Raw genomic sequence first — 17,036 nt, forward strand, 5'->3', positions numbered from 1 at the left:
AATTTGATGGCTATTTGATGGCTTTAGGCAAAGTAGAAAACCTTTAATCAATACAATGAAGAAAAATGGGAAGGCATTATATGCATTTTCTTTTATAAAAAAAAATCAAAGGTATTTTCTAGGCATTGTCAAGCAGACAAAAATATATTGATGTATAGTTACTGCACATGGCAGAAGAATTGTTTGACACATTATGGCTATATTAGGTTTCCTTTTATGTGTGTGCAGTTTCTCAGGCATTGTATTTAGCAGTAGAATTGTTTTGTTCTTTGACTTGTTTAACAACCACATCCCCAACCATTAACCTATTTCTTTAATTATGGGTATAACAGGATATAGTGTTAGTGTGATAAACTATCAAAACACAGTAACCATTCTAAATCAGCAGCTCTCAGACATGAGGGCTGCTGAACTTGTTTGTTGAGGAATCCCTGGCTGTCTGCTGTGAAACACTGCAGAGAATTCTGGGGAGCAGCCTAACATACACAAGGAGTGCAGACTAAGTCTGTTAGGCCTCACCATAAGCACTGGTAAAATGAAAATGTGACCCTAAACCAGGGGATCAAAAAAATCCCTCCCACTGCTTGTGGGCCTGAGCAGCTCTGGACTTTTCCTCAGCTTGGAGATGGGGAGAAGGACAGGGGGTTGCTGGTGCTGCTCTGAACACCTCCACTGGGCAGCACAAGAACTCTTGCCCTTTTCCTAGAGAGGTGTAGATTAGGGTGACCATATGACCGGATTTGCCCGGATTTGTCCGGGCTTTTGATGACAAATCCGGGAGGGGGAGGGGAAATCCGGATTTTTCCAAAGAGCAGCTCTAATGGAAATTAACAAAAATGCTTATAACTCTGACATTTTTTTTAAGATAAAGACATGAAACTTGGCACTATGGTAGGTCTTAGGAAGGGCTTTAGTCATACCAAACTTGAAATAGATCCGTTCATCCATTTTTGGGGTGTTTTTTTTTAAAAAAATTGAGGTTTTAAAATTATTATTTTTAAAATCGTCATTTTTAAAGATAAAGAGATGAAACTTCACACCATGATAGGATTTAGGTAGAGCTTTATCCACACCAAATTTGAAACAGATCTGTTCATCCATTGATTTTTTAGATTTTTTTTTAAAATTGAGGTTTTTAAATTATTATTTTTTAAACTGTCATTTTTAAAGATAAAGAGCTGAAAGTTGGCACCATGATAGCTTTTAGGTAGAGCTTTATCCATACCAAATTTGAAACAGATCTGTTGATTCATTGATTTTTAGGAATTTTTTAAAATTTGAGGATTTTAATTTTTTAAAAAAATATATTATTTTTAAAGATAAAGAGATGAAACTTGGCACCATGATTGCTCTTAACAAGGACTTTAGCTATGCCAAGTTTGAACCAGATCTGTCCATCCATTGAGTTTTAGGGGTTTTTTAAAAGTTTGAGATTTTAAAATTATTATTGGCACCATGATAGCTCTTAAGGAGAGATTTAGCCAAGCCAGGTTTGAATCAGATCTGTTCATCCAATTTTTTTAAGGCTTTTTTTAAAAGTTCAAAGTTTTAAAATTATTGTGTTTTAAAACTGCTGGAGCCACATCCTTCAAACTCAGGTTGTCAAACCTCCTCTTTGGGGTTTTGCATATTGAGCAGTTTCAGCCCTTGGCATTAAGGGGAGCTCCTGTCTTTAGGTAAATTGCCACAACACCCACCCTAATGTTAGAGTAGAGAAACTTGTGACAATTATACACAAGCTTTTTTAAAAAATTGAAATTTAAAAAAGCCAGCCATCCAGCTGGCCAGTAGCAAACCCTGTTAACAACAACAGCAGCTTGCAATGAGTGAAGACACAGTCAGAAAAGATATTTGAGAGAAGGAGAGACTGTATCACACAAAACATAGCAAAACCTTCAAAGTACAGCAAAACCTACAAAAGTAGGAGTGAGTGAAGTTAATTTCAGATACATTGAATCTCTCACTTGTTCTTTATTTCAGTGATTTTAACATTAAGATGTTATGTAGAACAGATTTGTCTTAAATGTGTGCTGTAAAATCAGACATGTGACCAAGGCTATGTTCAGGTGGGCATGCCCCCTTGGTGCTGGACACGCCCCCTTAGAGGCTGACCATGTTGTCCTCCTTTTTGGTTTCCAAAATATGGTCACCCTAGTGTAGATTAAGCCACACACTTCCCTCCAGAAGATCTCCAAATGCAGTATCCCTGTCCTCTTCCTGAGTTTGGAGCAGGGATTGTCCTAAACTCACATTATGTAATAGAGACCTTAGCTAGACCGGGCTTTATCATGGAGTGAACCCGGGATCATCCCTGTGCCACATAACGTACAGGGGATCCCGGGATCAGGGAGGGATCATTCCTCACTTGCCCCGGGATACAGCCCTCCCCATTGGGCCCGCTTTTTCCACGGTCTGGGGCTGAGCCCAAGACAGCAGAATGTGTGTCCCTTTGACCCAGCTCCACACAATTCCTCACACGCGCTGCACCCATCGGAGGTAGGGTGAGGGGAGCGGGGAAGTTAAGTTAAATTTTAAAAAGACCTACCTTAAGCGCACAAGCATTTGTGCGCTGCTTCTCCTTTAAAAATAAAAAATGGCGGCCGCGACGCCTCTCTTCCTGAGGTCATCACGCCTCATGATGGTTGTGGGCTCTCCCACACTAGAGGCATTCAAGAGGCAGCTGGACAACCATCTGTCAGGGATGCTTTAGGGTGGATTCCTGCATTGAGCAGGGGGTTGGACTTGATGGCCTTGTAGGCCCCTTCCAACTCTGCTATTCTATGATTCTACGTGTAAACGGAGGAGGGATCTCGAGTTAATCGCAACATGAAATCTTCCCTCCTCCATCCTGGATTATAAAGTAGGTCTAGCTAAGGCCAGAGAAAAGGTAACATTTGACTCAGTTTTTGCCCTGAATTATTACCTAAGTCCTGACTTTTCATATAGCCATTTATCCTGAGGGGGAAAACACACACACACACACACACCAAGACAGAACCTCAGAGCTACTTCCACTCAGGTCTCTTAAGCCCCGTTTCAGTTCTTGGATCACATGAGCAAATAAGAGACTGCGACAAGCTAATATGATGTTGGTTTAAGATAATTATCCATTCAACTGACAGATTGGCTGTGAACAAAAGATCATTATTACATAGAAAAGCCCTGAAAAGTATATAGTCGGTTTCAGATTTAATATTCCACTTTTTCTCACATTCCTTTAAAAGTACCTATATTTAAAACAGAACATGTGGATCAAGTGTTTCCACTCAAAAATTAGATTTTGTAAACAATTGTTTTGCAACTAACACAGGAAACAGATTTCATGTATAGCTAGAAAGAATTTTGTTTGAAAGATAATTTTTTAGTAAGAGCCAAAGTCTGCTGATTGTCTCTTAACTATTAAGGAAAATTTCCAGGTACCCTAAAAGCTCACAAACTTTTTACAATCACAGAAAATGTCTCCGAGCTCCCCCAGTTTGCTTTCATCTTCCCTTTTCTTTTCCTGTGCTTTCTTCCTCAGAACTGCTTAGACAGACACACTTTCCAACCAGAATTATAATACAAACACAATTCTTACTTATTATTACTAAATAACAAAATAACCAAGAAATTGCTATCTATGCCTCACATTAACATAACAGACAAAAATGATCTTGTCTTATCGTGAGGATGTTATGACCTTTGCTGTGGCAATCCCTGCAAAGTCAGATAAAAAAAACCCCATACACCTTAATATAATTGGCAAGCATAGCTTGTTTTGTTTGACCTACAGTGGTTGTCAATTTGTTTCTGGGTTCAATTCAAGGTGCTGGTGCTCACGTTTAAAATCCCGAACCTCTTCGGATCTTAGTGACCAACTTCTACCATCTATATCTCCCCACATGCTCTGGTCATGGGCATCTAAAGCTCTGCTTCAGATGCCTCAACCCTACGAAATATGTGGCAGCTGCTAGTTTAGGTCATTCCCTGTAGAGTCACACCTACGCTACAGAATGCCCTGCCAACAGAAGCTCACCAGGCCCATGTTTATTTTAAAAGGTCTTTGGCTGATTGTTTTTCCCCTAGTTTGGACTGCTGACCCTTGAAACTGTTATTGCTGTTGGCCTATTATGAGTATTATGACTGTTCTTATTAGGGATGGAAAGTGTGATGAAATATATTTGTTTCCAGTTGGTGTCACTCTGCTGATGGAGTGCTTCCCTGGACAGAATGAAGAGGGAGGTGATTTAGCATTTGGAGTCAGCCCCTCTAGCTGTCTGCTAAAGAGCAGTGTGATCTGCAGCAATTAGAAAATGATCATGTTTAGCTTCCAACAAAGAGGGTTCACCTGCTGATTGCTGCATTTGCAACAATGGTTAAAGACCTAGGGGATGGCCAACTACTACTAGTAGCATTTTTTCTTCCAGACTAGCTGTCAAGTTCATTTATTAAAATGTATTATGATAATTACTCTGCAAGCTATTTTTGAAAGTTGTGCAACTGTGCTTCTATCAAGAAAACTAACCCAATTATTTACAGGTGAGATCATCTTTAATAGGTGGGTGTTATGACCTCAATTTTCCAGGTGTGTTACTCCATCATGCATGGATAGAGCCCCCAAAACACTGCTATGGAACTGGAATGGGGGCAAGAGGAAATATTCTTTTTATGTTGGGATTACCAGACCTTCTCTCAAGTCTTTGGCAAATTAAGACTCAATGAATTGGATGAAAACTTTCAAAGAATGTGTTATCCATGAAGCAAGGACAAGGTGATTCATTATTCTAGACTAATGGCTCATAAAACCTCCCATTATATTGCCTTTATAGGGATGGTATGCAATGAAAGCCTAAACATGCTCCAAAGATTGGAGAGTTAACCTGTTCATGGTTATACTCAGAAAGAGAGATGACTGCAAACATGCTATTATCTTGATTTGTTTTTCACTACTCAGGTTTCTGGTAACAAACAGCACAGGCAGGGCCAGTGCCAGACTATTTTGCGTCCTAGGCAAGGTGAGCTACTTTCACTCACACACACACACACACACACACACACACACCAAAATGGCAACTTTGATTTTTAAGAACATATGTTTCCTGGAAAAAATAAGAAGCACAAAACTTTAAACTGCTAAATTTATTTTCAAGTGCAAGAAATACGTCATGCCAATTACAGCAAACAAATTGGAAAGGAACGTCTATGGGTCTAAAATGCATTATTTAATAGGAATATCACCTCCAAATCATCCCCCCCAACTCACCCGCACCCGCACACACACACTCAGCATCACTCACTCCAAACAAACACATGCATGAACATATGCATTCACTCAAAGACCCCCTGCACCCCATTCACCCATACATTCTCTCTCTCTCTCTCTCTCTCTCTTCCAGGCGCGTTCCGGAAGTCCGAACGTGGAGCCACCCCACCCCCACCCCAGCGTCCCCAGCTTCGCCTCAGCTGGGCGGGCGCGGGGCGCCATCTCGCCCGCCCAAGCCCAGCTGAATCCTCGGGCCGGGCCAGCTCACAGCCAACACGCATGAGTGCTGTGCTGTGCCCGGTGCCCCTCTTAGCTTGGTGCTCTAGGTGGCCGCCTGAGTGGCCTCTATGGTAGCACCGGCCCAGAGCACAAGAAAACTTTCTTCCAATGCTCAGAATCTGATTCAAACTGGTAGCTCTGTTAATTAACTTTGCCAGGACTATCCTGAAAATTCAATTATTATTGATTATATATTTATTAAAGATATTTATAAATCATCTTCCAGCCCACTAGGACATTCAAGGTAATGTACATGTGTGTGTGGTTTTTTAAAAAAAGACACAAAGGGTGCATCGGATTTTTCTGTTTCTGGGATCTGAGGTAGGAACCAGGGTTCTAACCTTGGTGTCCAGAATCCACTCTCCCCACCCCCACCCCCTCGTAGCCAGTTCACACCTCGCTGTACTAGCTACATCTCCATGCTCGGAAACAGACCACAGAGAGGGCAACAGTCCTATGTTGCCCTTACGCAGCTTCCTATGTGCATCCTGGCCTCTTTCCTTCCGCCTCCCTGAAGTCATGCCTAGACAGGCAAAATTGCAAGGCAGCCAGAGCATGGAGGCAGATCCCCTCTGAGCTCTGGCCACCCTGCATTGAATACTCAGAGGCTGCTGACTATCAAGGTAGGATTGCACTCTCAAAGAAAGAGCCAGTGTGGTGCAGTTGTTTGAATGTTAGATTCAGATATGGGAGCCTGGATTCTAGTCCCCACATGGACATAGAAACTCATTGGGTGACTTTGGGCCAGTCACTGACTCTCAGTCTAACCTACCTCGCAGGGTAGTTGTGAGGATAAAATGGAGAGGAGTACGGAATAATGGGCTCAAGTTACAGGAAGCCAGATTCTGGATGGACATCAAAAAAACGTCCTCACTGTCAGAGCAGTACAACAATGGAACCAATCTAACATCTAGTCAGGGTAATACTACAGAAAAGGCCCTGCCTTGTGCATCCACCAACCTAACCTCAGTAAGCAGTAATCTTAATGAGAGGTGATTATTATGACATGGATCACCATGGATCTGGGACTGGCCTGAAATAACAAATACATTCTCACAACTTTCCTTGATGAAGCTCATGACTGAAGTGCATTATGCATTTATAATATATGCAGCTTTGGAGAAGACTTAACTGTCAACAGGACCATTCTATATCTGAAAGGAAAGGTATATCCTACTGTACTGGGAAGGGGAGACGTTATTAGAAATTAATCCACATTACATTAGATCAGCATTGTTATCTAACTTCTAAGGACTTAATAGTTGCCACTTAATATGTTTTAAGCAGTCATGTTCTAACAAAAACAGTTTCAAATTTCACTGTAGAGTACATTCAGAATTCTCACAGCTATTTTTATCAGAGGGCTGCAAGTATCGGCAGAAAGAGCTGAGGGTAGAAGAATGGCTGAGGGGAAAATATTTCTCCCAGCTTTTCCCATAAACCTCAACATGGAAACACTGGAAATATGTGGATGGGGGGAGGAATTGAACAGGGAGCTTCTTTAAAGAGTTTAATGATCAAATAATATAACCTTCTTTTATTAACCATGTGTCACTTTTTTCAGATTTGCCAGCTGGCAAAAAGCTCTGAGTAGTTACCTTAACATGTAGCAGCTTGTAGCTCCACCTCTGGCACTAGATCTATCTGTATTTATTGTTTGAATAACAACTAAAGGGTGTTTTTTTTTTTTTATAAGTATACTAAACACCATTATTCTATGTGATAATTGCATTTCACTTTTTTACAAGTAGGTATTAAAGTTTAGATTTCATGACTAAAGTCATAACTCAAGCATAGGTAAGCATTTTAAATACAATTTATTTCAGTAGGAGAGATGTAAAGCATGTACTCTTTTCTCCCATTAAAGTCAGTAAGGATTTAAAGTGCTTACCTTTTGCCTAGATAAGGCCTCAAGTCAGCAAAGCATATATTTCTATTTTCCCTCAAATGAAATTTAAAAAATCCTGAAAAATGCCCAGATTACAGGACTGTAATGAAGTGGCTTCAGAAATTAACTTTTGTGAACTGCCCAGAGAGCTTCGGCTATTGGGCGGTATAAAAATGTAATAAATAAATAAAATAAATAAAAATTCTGGAAATTTTACTTCTTTGGGCTGGTTATAAATCAAGCCTATGCATGAAAGTTTTAATTCAGGAAGCAGTCTTCTTTTGAGTTTTTATATTTGCTGTCAGAAGTAAAAACTTTTAAAATGTTCAGGCTAAGAGTACACGAAAATGGAGAACAAAAATAAAACACAAGGGGACAATGTGCAGCAAGCACGGAACACATTTTCTGGTTCATATATCAGAAAGCCTAAACCACTCAAACTGAATATGTGAGAAATTTCACTATGGATATGGCAACAATACCAGTCATCATGAAATTTGAACTTCACAAACTATTTGATCAACCTCTTCAGTCATTCGTATAGTGCCTGCAGTATGCATGGTGATTTACAGTTTACAAGAAGACAGGTCCCTACACCAAGGACCTTGCAACCTAGAATTCTACACAGGGGAAATGGAAATGGAGGCAGCGATAATCAGGGAAGCAATATGTGGTTGATCAGTTACATGTGCTTAGGCTCAGTTGTAGTAGGATATAGGAACTAGGGGGATTGTGCCAAAAGCTTTATGGGAAAAATTTTGAAGGAAGTAAGAGAGATGGCATCACACAGATGTTCTGGAATGCAGTTCCACACATACAGGGCAGCAAAGGAGAAAGGGAAATGTCTTTTGAGGGAGGAAGAGACCTCTAGATGATGGAACAAAAAGCACAGGCAGGGATGTGGTAGGATATGATTATTATAATTGTGTATTATTATAATTATATTATTAATAAATAATAAATAAGAGCGGAAAGATAAGAGGGGGGAAACCGCAGAGGGATTTCAAGGCAAGGACAAGGAATTTGTACGTGGGAGCAGAGAGGAAATCTGCCTAAAATGAATGCACACTCTCTAAAGGAGATTGGCTTGGGAATTTACCACATTTCCCAGGGGTGGGATGGGGACATTTCCTATACCAATTGGTTGCACAGGAGAAACAGTAAAGGCAAATGGTGAGAAAAGAGGGAGTTTTTTCAGCCCTCCCTCCTCGTCATCACCCCACTGCACTGGCTAACAGTATGTCAGGGTAGAAGGGACGATGGAAGATGTAGTTGAGCTCCTAGGAAGATTGCTAAAGAGTGTAAGGCTCACCTCTCATTTTGAGGGATGCTTTGTGAGGGAGTCACCAATTTCTGACTCTGGCCCAGGACAACTTTGTTGGTATCTCTGTTCTTTAATGACAATGCTCTTTTATAGACATGGTAGAATGAGCACCTATCTTGGAAATGTAGAATGCATTTCGAAATGCATTTCAAACTCTACATTGGAAATCACTGACATTTCATTTAATACAATATTAATTAACCTCACCTCTTTAAAATACATGGTCTGACAATAAAGCTCAATGCAGTAAAACTGTATCATCATTACTGTAGTACTGAAGTTTTCACATGAGTAGATAGATATTTGGAAGAGTTAAGAGTGCAATCCTATGCATGTTTAGACAGAAAGAAGTCCTACAGCTCCCAGCATCCCCCAACCAACCGTGCTAGCTGGGGAAGGCTGGGAGTTGTAGGAGTTTTTTCTGGTTAAGCATGCTTAGGATTGCATCCTAAGAGTACCCAGGACCATATTGTGCGAGACCATTTTTCACCTCTGGAATCAAACATCATAGTAAAGTCATTCTAAGGAACTCCTATATACACATAATCATGGATGCAAAATATATTTCAAGCAAACTATTTCAAAGAGTTCATATACTCATAGAAACAAATGAGTCTAACCAGTCTCAGATCACCTTATCTGACCCAAGAGATACATAGGAGCACTGCTTGAAGATTTCTACAGGAAACCACTGTCATGGTAGTAGATCATTTGTTTCAGTCTTGAGGATTTCTAGGTAAGATCTATCATGCCTTATTGATTGCCATTATGTAGACTATTATGAGCCCTTTGAGGGCAGTGGTATCTTTGATGGAACTGCTGTAAGCCATCAACCTTACAATTTTGGATGTCTGATTGTACTTTTCCCCATCACTCCTTTGATCCTATACAGTGGGAAACCTGTGGCCCTCAACCTAATTTCAAAAGCTCTCTGCATGGCACTGTTCACTCTGGCTTCAGCACTCCAACTACTGGCATGCGGACACCAACAGATTACTCACTAGAGAATGTGGCCCAGAGAAAAAGGTTGGTCCACCATGAATTACACAATTAAAACACTATGGTTGGGTTCACACAGCACACTAATCCACCCAATGTGTGGATCAACAGCTGTTGAACTGTTGGTTATCGTCTTGTCCAAATGCAACTCATTTTCCTCAGGATGGGTTATCATGTTGTCTTGAACACAGCGTGTTTTCCACAAGGTGGCTTGTAAACCATGCAGCATGGTTTATTTTTCCTTGAACAAGCCACCTTGAGAACCAATGGCTTGTTGTAGAGGATCATTAACAAGCCTCATTGTGGAAACAGCACTGCGTTCAGATAACATGATAACCCACAGTTCAGCAACAACCTACATTGGGTCAGTTAGTGTATTGTGTGAACCCAGCCATATGACATAACTACATAAGAACTGCATTTTAACTGCAACACAGCAACCTTCTTTAACGTTGTCAAATCCTTTTTCAAGCGTTCTATCCTAGCACAACCATCTGTCGCTGCTGCCTGGTGTTGTTTTGTCCTAAACGTACTGCCAATAAAAATGGCTATTTCATTACATTGTCACCATGCACTTTACCACATTTCATTCTGAAGACATGAAATACTGTTTACCTATACACATTACATACATAAACCTTAATTCTGGAATTCAATTTAGCAGATGTCCTTCTTTGCTCACAAAATTCGGTGATCATAGATCGCAGTGTGATCTCTCCTTGGGGCAGTTTTCAGTTCCCTTTGGGCTATTAGTGCTATCAAATGTATGTTTTGGGTCAAAATATCAGGGCTTGACACCCTCCTTTCAATTACCTTGAAAATGTTCTTAAATTCTGCATTTTGTTAGCTTTTGAGTGTAGCTGTTCAAAAGTCTGGCACATGTAACTTCATGCCAAATCAACTTTGTGTTCCTGTTTGATATTCTTGAGTGTGCCTGCCAGATACACTTTCTTGCCATTTACTAACAAAAATAATAGCAAAAAAAAAAAAAAAAACCCACCGTGGATTTAAACAGCAAGTGTTTGTGCATAATTTCAGTTTGAGTGCCTCCACAAAGTCCAATGAGAAGCCTTGATTCTCCCTTTCCATCAGTGTTATTTGCTTAATTCTTTACTAGTTTCCTCCTTTATCCAATAAAGGAACTAATATTTCTAAATGGAAAAGATTTTCACTTCTCATGTAAAGAACAACACCCCCTCTGTATTTACCTAGTGCTTTAAAGTGTGTTCTCTACATACATCACCTCAGTAATCCTTTCAATACCCCTGAAAGGTAGGCAGAAAGTACCAGGCAGGCAGAATCTCACCTCAGCCAGTCATAAGCAAGTCATTGGCCAGGTTTGTATGATCAGCGAAGGAAAACAAGCCATGTCATTACTATAATTACCCTTGCTGGGTGCGGTTTGTTATGTCACCCAAACCCTGTGAGGGTGCATGTTGGAGGTGGGTTACAAGCCACTCCACAACCCGAGAGCAAGCCATGGGTTTTGGAGCAGTTTGTAAACCCACCCGCCATGCACCCTTGCCGAGTTTGGATGACATGACAAACTGCATCGAGAGGAAGAAATTACAGTAATGATGTGATGTGTGACCAGCATGTGTGGGGGCTACAATGGCTTACTTTCCTTCCCTGAGTGTGTGAACTCAGTCAGCTTCAGCCTTCCATCTGCAAACGTTAGGGAGATAATAATACTGACCTAACCCTGTGAGGTAGGGCAATCTTCTCATGTCCACACTGCAGATAGGGAAACTGAAGCTAACAGGCAGCAGCTTCCCTGTGGCTACTTAAACAAGTTCACAGTTGAGATCTGGAAACTTTTCAGCTCACAGTTCACCCCCTTAGCCACACAACTGTGCTAGCTCTCTTCACTTAATTAAGACAAACCACTAGAAATTCACAATTCGCTCAGCATTGAAAATTCCTTTCATAGAGACTTCTGAAGGGAAGTTAACCCAGAGGAACCCCTACTTAATGCCACCTAAATTGTCTAAAATCATCTAAATTGTTTTTCTATAAACTGGCCCATACAGCTGCTTCATTTCACCTGGTTTGAGGATTGCAACTCAGTGAAATTACATTCAGAATGTCAGGCCAGGAACAGCATGATTGCTGCTTTAAAATCTATAGCTTCCACACTTACTTGGGACTAAGACTTAATAAAGATATATTTCATTGCTGCACATCGTTTACATTAGCATAACATCAGCCTTTAAATAACCCTAAGATCTCTGGCAAACCCTTTTCCCTGCCTGATACCTAAGGTCCTTTACCTGCTAGGAGTTTGTCTTAAAACTTAAGACTTTCTACATGCAAAACATATAATCTCTAATAGAATTCCTCCTGTGTCAGACCTTTTGCACCAACATAATATCACAAACCATGACTTTTGTGTGGCTAAAACTATTTAAGATGGGTGGTCAGACCAAGTATAGGATGGAAACCAAATCTAATGCCACTGAACTCCCTTTTAGCATAGGTAACTCATGGTGTTTTTTTTAATTCCTCTAAGGATGTAATTCTACGCATACTTCCCATTGAATCCAGTGGGACTTACTTCTGAGTAAACACGCATAGGATCATAGTGAAACACTGCAATCTTCTACACACTTACTTGGGAGTAAGTCCCATTGAATGCTGAGTACACTTGCATAGGATTGTGTTGTAAAAATCCCGGCCTTGATGTGCAAAACATCTCATTGGTATTGCCACTATAACAAGACCATATCCCTCTTTTAAAAATTAGCTCTAGGATCCCAAAGAGACATTGATTTTACTGAGAAAGTTTAGCGCTGGCACGAACATCTCTCCCGAAAGGAAACTGTTTTGCTTATTACTTTGCTTGGATTCATCCTATGAAAAAGGCAGAGGAAGGCTACATGTGCATTGTACAACTGCCTTTCTGCACTGTGCATACTACCGTACAACTCAGCAGGACCTTGTATTGTCACCATTTTATACAGAAATCTAGTTCACTGTGTGCATTTAGCCCCCACCCCCACCCAGTGAAGCGCCTGCTTATAGCTCTAGCATTCTAGTCCTGATGGGAAAACCGATTCAGGAGAAAGGAAATCTGTTTACCAGCTGTAGAAAAACAGCCAAGTTCTTTTATTAGGTTGAGGCAGGGAGACAAGAGAGGAGCTGGATAGCACAGGCCACCTGCCCAAGTGGCTCATAACAGAGTTAGCAGACATGCACTATTTTAAGAAGGTGCTTCTCATTCAAGTACATCAAAATTCCAGAGCTCAGACTGGACATCCCTGTCACGTGGCCGGATAGCTGCACATGGCCCCTTATTTTTGATCGGACAATCTAAAACCCTGGGAGCCAAATACACAGTGGAATCTGTTAAAATATGCCAAGGGCTTCCCCACCCACCACAACATATCTGGGGGGGGGGGGAAAGAAAGAACAGACGTGATTCCACCCTTCTCTCAGTCACCAAACCCTAAACCATTTGGAAGGGGTGGGGTTCTTCACTCCCTGTACAATGTAAACAAAAAGTACATTAGATCTTCATTCTAGGGCAGATGCTAAAGACATATTGAGGAGAAGGGAGAAACAGGACAGCTCAAAAACAGTAGAACCTTGGAAATGAAGTCGCTTTAGCTACGGGAGGGAGCCTCCAACCACCATCCCTTTCTAAGCGTGATGCAACCGGCCAGAGAACGAATTAAAATGCCATTACACAAATTAAGCCTCTGCCTAGGATTTGGTCCTCTTCCCAGAAGATCAGCATACTGCAATCTACAAGATGCAAAGATAACCCAAAGACGGTCTGCATATAAAGAGCGGTTAACGCAGCTAGGCCAGGGGATGGAAGGGAAAGAGAAGTGGGGCGGCGGGGAGAGGTGGGGGGAGAAACAGCCATAGCACCATCCCCGGGAAACAGTAGGGCGCAACAGAATCCCCCAGGAGATCTCCACGGAGCAAACCTTCCCAACTGCTGCCACCAGCGCAGCTTCAACCACAAGCCCAGAGCAGGTTTCTTACAGAAACGAACACACCAAAGAGCCCACCCACCCGGTTCAGCGATGCCTCTCCCGCTGCTGACTGGGGCTGATGATCCCTCCCAGGATCTCCATCCCGGGCGGGCGAGGGTCCTCGTTTTCCCAGCCTCGTGTGAACCCCCGAGATAAGCTCCTGCCTCGGCGAAGCCTCTGCGGGTGCATCAGCCGCGTTGGAAGGCTCCTTCGCGGGCGCCGGATCTCCAGGAAAGCTTCGCGGGGAGAGCAATCAAGGCAGCACCAAGCAGCCGCCAGGAGCCCCCTGCAGCTTGCTCGCTCGCTCACTCACCCGAAGCTTCTTCCATAATAATCACGATCAAGCCAACAAGAGCGTCCCTTTCGCCGTGCCAACGTGCAAGCTCCGGAACCCGCGGCAGCGAAGGAAGACGCTGCCGCTGCCGCCGACGCACCCCCCCTTCCTCCTCTTCTTCTTCCAGCCGGCCTCGCCGGCGGCTCCCCGAGCAGCGAGCTTCAAAAGAGGAGGCAGCCAGGAAGAAGGAACTTTCGCATGGCCAAGAAGCGCCTTAACAAAGCCCCCGATTCTTCTCGTCAATGACTCTCTCTTCTCCCCCCGCTCCACAAACCCCCATCCCGCCTCGTGTCCGCCGGAACCTGACCTCAAAAACACACGCGATCCCAATCCAGATCAAATTCAACGCCCGCCAAGATAAAGGGACGAGAGGAGGTTCGCCACCAAAGGAAAAGATAAAAAGAGGGGGAGAGAGGGAGTACCTTGTATGTGCTGCTTGATGACATTCTCCAAATGGTCCAGCCGTTCGATAATCCGTAAAGTGTCCCCTTTGTCTTCCTCTAACTTTTTCTCCGAGATCGGCTCCTGCACTTTCACATAGACCGTGGCGATGTAGTTGGTGACCCAGCCCACGTAGAGCAGGCAGATGATGTTAGTCATTCCACTCAAGATCACGCAGGTGGACACTAAAGTTTTGGTTTTCCTGGTGCAAACCATTCTGAGATCCCTCCATATAGCTCCAAGGAAACTCGGTGGTCCACTGCCAAAAGGGAGAAGGGGAAGCAGCTGCACGCAATCAGGAAAAAAACCTATATATCAATCGATAGATAATCAATCCTTCCCTCACTTTGTCCAAAAACTGGAGTGCGCAACACTCAGGTCAGTGAGTTTCCATACAAAACGCGAACTGTTGTGGAACAGCAGAGGAACATCTCTCTCGCCTGCCCAGAAGAAGCCAAGTTGCGGGGAGCGCTGACTGCTTAAGAATCTCCCTGGACTTAAGAATAAGAATAAGAATAAGAAAGAAAACGAGCAAAAAGGCTTAAACTTTTTCTCAAGAGCCGCACCGACGCCAGCAACCCACACGCCTCTCCCGCTTCCAAGCGCTGCTGCCTCGTTTCATAAGTCTCGCTCCGGAGCACCGGCGAAGAAGAACGAGATGCGGAGTCCGTCAGGTGCCCAAGTGTTGCAAAACTTTGTTCTCCTCCGCGCTGCTTCCCACAGCTCTCGGCAGCCACCGCTCCAAAGCCAGCCCTTGGAAGCCGCAAGCTCCAAGTCGGGTGTGCGCGGGCCTCGGATTGACAAGCGTCTCCTCCAATGACTGGGAGGCTCCGGCCCGGAGTGCGTCCGAGTCGCCGAGCAGTCGACCAACGGGCGCGCAGGAGGGGCAGAGCTTCGTCAGAGGCCCACCTGCTCTGCGCGGAGTCGCTCGCTCTCGCCAGACGTGCCCGGAGGCGAACGCGGTCGTCGCGTGTCGGCACACCTCCCAGGGAACCTGATGCACGGGTAGCAGCAGGAGTTCCTTTCCACGTGGTGCGCTGAAGTTGCTACAGTCAAAGGAGCAGGCCGGCTTCTGGTGGCCAGCGCAGGCTTGCAGGAGCGAAGAACTTTCCGTCGCCTTGATTTCCTCCCGCTGGTTCTCGGCCGCGCCCAGCGTGGCTGGGTCAAGGAAGGATTTCGAAGCGAATAAGGCGATTACCGCGCTGCCTCCTCGTCTAAGAAGGATCCGATTGATCTGCTCGTGTGGGACAAAGCCAACGAAATCCGCTTGGCTCCGATGAAGTACCGGTTCCTCGGCTGCAAGTGTTCAGTCGCAACAAATTGCATCTCCCGTTCCTCGCGAATTCGGGCATCTCTTTAGCGCTAGGTGTGGTTCCGACCCAGTAGCATTATTATTATTATATTATTCGTATTATTATGCATTTTGAAAAAGAGGAGGAGGAAATTTACAGTCACTCTCTTGCTCCATCTCATAGCAGCCTTGTTTACTATTGTCCTGTCATTGGTTTCTTGGTTTATTTAATTAATAATTTAGTTCCCTTCTGCCGCTTCCAGACTGTGGAATGGCCTGCCGGGAGAGATTTGTCAACTTAATAGTATTCCTGAGTTTAAGAAAGTCATAAAGACTGATCTCTTCCGGCAGTCCTATCCAGATGAATTTTAAGATGTCTGATTGTTATTTTAATATTGTATCAGTTTTATATGTTTTAAATCAGTTTTATGCATTTTATGGTATTTTTATATTTAATGTTGTTCCCCACCTTGATCCAGAGGGAGAGGTGGGTAAGGAAAAAAATATTATTATTAGTGTTGCCCTCTAGTCAAATTAAAACAAATACAATTAAACCAATGATAAACACATTAAGGGCACAATCCTATGCATATTTAGTCAGAAAAAAAGTTCTTCATGGCCAGCTGGGAGTTGTAGGACTTTTTTCTGCCTAAACATGCATAAGATTGTGCCCATAATCAGCTTTGAAAGCTTGATAGAACAGTATATTTTTTACCAGCCTTCTGAAGGCCAATAACAAGGAAGCTCACCTAATCTTCCTAGGAAAGGAGTTTCATGCTTCACTGGAGGACCTTTTTCAGCCCCCACCAACCTCACTACTCTAGAAGGTGAGACACATAACAGAGCCATAGATAAGGAACATGCATTACTCTGCATTAAAGCCCCAGCATTAAATTTCTCCTTGCTAAGTTCTCTCAAGTTGGAACATTTTTTATTAAAGATGGGATGAACAGAAGGAGAGCACTTTACTCTTTCCTGCCAATTGTTTTTTATCCTGAAACTTCTCCTCAGTTCCTTTGAGGCTCACCCAATTCTAGACCCAGGTTTATAAGGTAAAATGGCAAATACAAACCAGAAACACTAGTCCCACCTTTTCCAACCTGGTGCCTGCCATGTGTTGGACTACAAGTTCCATCATCCCCATCACATTACTTGACATATGCAAATAAACTGCCCTCTCCTGAAGGAGCTTTGGAATGTAGAAGTGGCCCTTGGCCATTTTTTTCATGCATCTCTAGTGCATCTCAGTACTTCTTGC

The 17,036-nt window shown here is 43.0% G+C and overlaps 1 protein-coding gene across 1 annotated transcript in view; it reads right to left on the reverse strand.

Moving 5' to 3' along the window:
* Nucleotides 1–14,760, reverse strand: part of GALNT18 (polypeptide N-acetylgalactosaminyltransferase 18) — a 349,029-nt gene extending 334,269 nt beyond the window's left edge. Inside the window, exon 1 of the mRNA XM_063117285.1 lies at nt 14,469–14,760. Coding sequence (XP_062973355.1) covers nt 14,469–14,703 — 235 coding nt within the window. The 5' untranslated portion in view covers nt 14,704–14,760. The remainder of the gene's footprint in view (nt 1–14,468) is intronic.
* Nucleotides 14,761–17,036: the final 2,276 nt, after the last annotated feature.

The sequence above is a fragment of the Elgaria multicarinata genome, chromosome 2 (assembly GCF_023053635.1).
Source record: "Elgaria multicarinata webbii isolate HBS135686 ecotype San Diego chromosome 2, rElgMul1.1.pri, whole genome shotgun sequence".
Lineage (NCBI taxonomy): Eukaryota > Metazoa > Chordata > Lepidosauria > Squamata > Anguidae > Elgaria > Elgaria multicarinata.